At 35.5% G+C, this 2614-nt stretch overlaps 1 protein-coding gene across 1 annotated transcript; it reads left to right on the top strand.

The window, feature by feature from the left end:
* Nucleotides 1043-2608, top strand: LOC107641855 (UDP-glycosyltransferase 13-like). The gene has a single exon (XM_016345279.2). It carries the CDS (start codon nt 1170-1172, stop codon nt 2559-2561), a length of 1392 nt encoding a protein of 463 aa, XP_016200765.1. The 5' UTR covers nt 1043-1169; the 3' UTR covers nt 2562-2608.

Consider the following 2614-nt stretch of genomic DNA (forward strand, 5'->3'; position numbering starts at 1 on the left):
CCTGTGTGTGTGTCTTCACATGTATATGGAGTAAACCAGTTCAATTTTTGGAACCACCTGTCTTTGAGTTCTAATAAACCATCGGAGAAATACTACACATTAGAATTTACTATTTTTTATTATGTGTAAACTCTAAACTCTAGATATGCTATGTTAATTTTTTTAATTTCTTTCTTTTCAATTTAGGATAAATTACTAAAATTATTTTCAAATTTTAGGATTTAGATTTTTTAAATTTTAAATTTTACTTTAGAGGATAAAGTGTGATCTCTGATCATTTATTTCATAAGTGGAACTAAGAAAAAATATGAGAAGGAGACTATTCAAGATTGAGAGATCACACTTTACTCTCTCAAGTGAAAATTCAAATTTAAATGATCCAAATTCTAAATTTTAAATACATATACACTAATAAAAATATCTTCTACCTTTATTAACGATCTAACATTAAATATATGTTTTCAAAAATATTTTAGATATTGAATTTCGATGTAATTATTCGTAATTTATTTTTGTTAATAGCCAAAAAAATAAAAAATTCTAGAGATAGAATATTCATTTGGTTTTTTTTATGTACGTTTTAAATTGTTATTTAAACATTTTACAAAATTTTGGATGAAATACATAAATAATTTATCAAATACAAAAATTATTCACCACATTAAAAAAAGATTTTTTTATTTTTATCACATTTTATAAAATTTTAAAGATATTTTTGTATTCATAAAAATAAGAGAGTATTGTTGTCGATATTTTCAAACATTTTCAATACAAGTCCTATGTTATATAATTAACCAAAAGGCTGGATTTTCATAGAGCAAACAAATAGATGTCAACTCCTGTTCTATGTTATATAATTGCTCCTATTTTAATTATTTTAGAAAAGTATTCCTCTAAAATATAGTAAGAATCCCATTGTATACAAATTCAATATTTCAGATATAGATAATATTTTTTTACATAACACATGAATGAGTTGTTTTTGTTTAACGTATAATTTAATCGGTTAAAATAATTCTGGTAAACAACAAATATAAATTGTTAATGAGCTATATATAGCTCAAATAGAAAAATGATATATCAGATTCAACGCAAAACATTTCTCTGCAACATTTTCCCTCTACATCCGATCCAACAAAAGTTCAAAACAAGGAAAGACCTTAGTAGCCATGTCGTCTTCTTCTTGTGTTGTTCATGTGGCTCTCTTGCCAAGCGCAGGCATGGGGCATCTAACCCCGTTTCTAAGGCTTGCAGCAATGCTCTGCCACCACCACTGCCACGTCACACTCATAACCCCAAAACCAACCGTTTCTAACGCTGAATCAATGCTTCTCTCAAAGTTCTTCTCTGCTTTTCCACAGGTCAACCAACTCAACCTTCACCTTCTCCCTTCTTCTTCTGGCACTGCAAATGCAGACCCTTTCTTCCTCCAATTCGACGCCATTCGCCGCTCCTGCCACCTTCTCCATCCTCTCTTGTCCTCCCTCTCTCCACCTTTGGCGTCATTTGTCTATGACATGACACTGATCTCACCTGTTCTCCCAGTTGCAACCGCCATTGGTGTTCCTCACTATATCTTGTTCACTTCCTCTGCTTCCATGTTCTGTTTCTTCTCCTGCTTCCCCAATGCAGCTGAATCCATATGTGACAGCGATGGTTTTGATATTCCAGGTTTTTCATATGTGTCCAAATCATGGATCCCTCCGCAGCTTCTTGACATAAACGCCATCTTCCGCAAGCTTTTCTTGGAAGACAGTCCTAAGGTCACAAAACTAGACGGTGTCTTCCTCAACACGTTTGAAGAGGTGGAGTCGAAGACTCTTAAGGCTCTTAACGCTGGGGAATTGGTGAAAGACTTGCCACCGGTTCATGCTCTTGGACCCTTTGTTCCCTGCTATGAGTTTGAGGGATTATGCGAAACGGGAGAGCCATTGAAGTGGCTTGATGAACAGCCTGATGGTTCTGTTCTATATGTTTGCTTTGGAAGCAGAACAGCTTTAGAAAGTAACCAAATTAGAGAGATCGGAGATGGGTTATTGAGAAGTGGATTCAGGTTTCTGTGGGTTATGAAGGGTAACAAGGTTGATACGGAAGATGAAGAGAAAAGGTTAGAAGGAGTATTAGGAATTGAGCTTGTGGAAAAGATAATAAAGGAGAATAAGGGGATGGTAGTTAAAGAATGGGTTGACCAAAGACAGATTCTTGATCATAGTGCTGTTGGAGGGTTCTTTAGTCATTGTGGTTGGAACTCAGTTATGGAAGCAGCATTTTATGGTGTTCCCATATTGGGGTGGCCTTTGGCAGGAGATCAGAAGATAAATGCAGAGTTTGTGGTGTCAAATGGAGGGTTTGGTACTTGGAAGAAGGATTGGGGTTGGGAAGGGGAAAGGTTGGTGAGAGGGGAGGAAATTGGAGACGCCATTAAAGAGTTGATGAGCAATGAGTCTTTCTTTGCCAAAGCTGAGCAGGTGAAAATGGTTGCAAGGAAGGCCATAAGTATTGGTGGAAGTTCTGAGATTAATCTTCATAAACTCATTGAGGAGTGGAAGAAGAGTCAATGATACCCAGTGTTAGAACTTACGAATATAAATTAAAGAGGAGAAACTCTTTGGGC

The sequence above is a fragment of the Arachis ipaensis genome, chromosome B05, assembly GCF_000816755.2.
Source record: "Arachis ipaensis cultivar K30076 chromosome B05, Araip1.1, whole genome shotgun sequence".
Classification (NCBI taxonomy): Eukaryota; Viridiplantae; Streptophyta; class Magnoliopsida; order Fabales; family Fabaceae; genus Arachis; species Arachis ipaensis.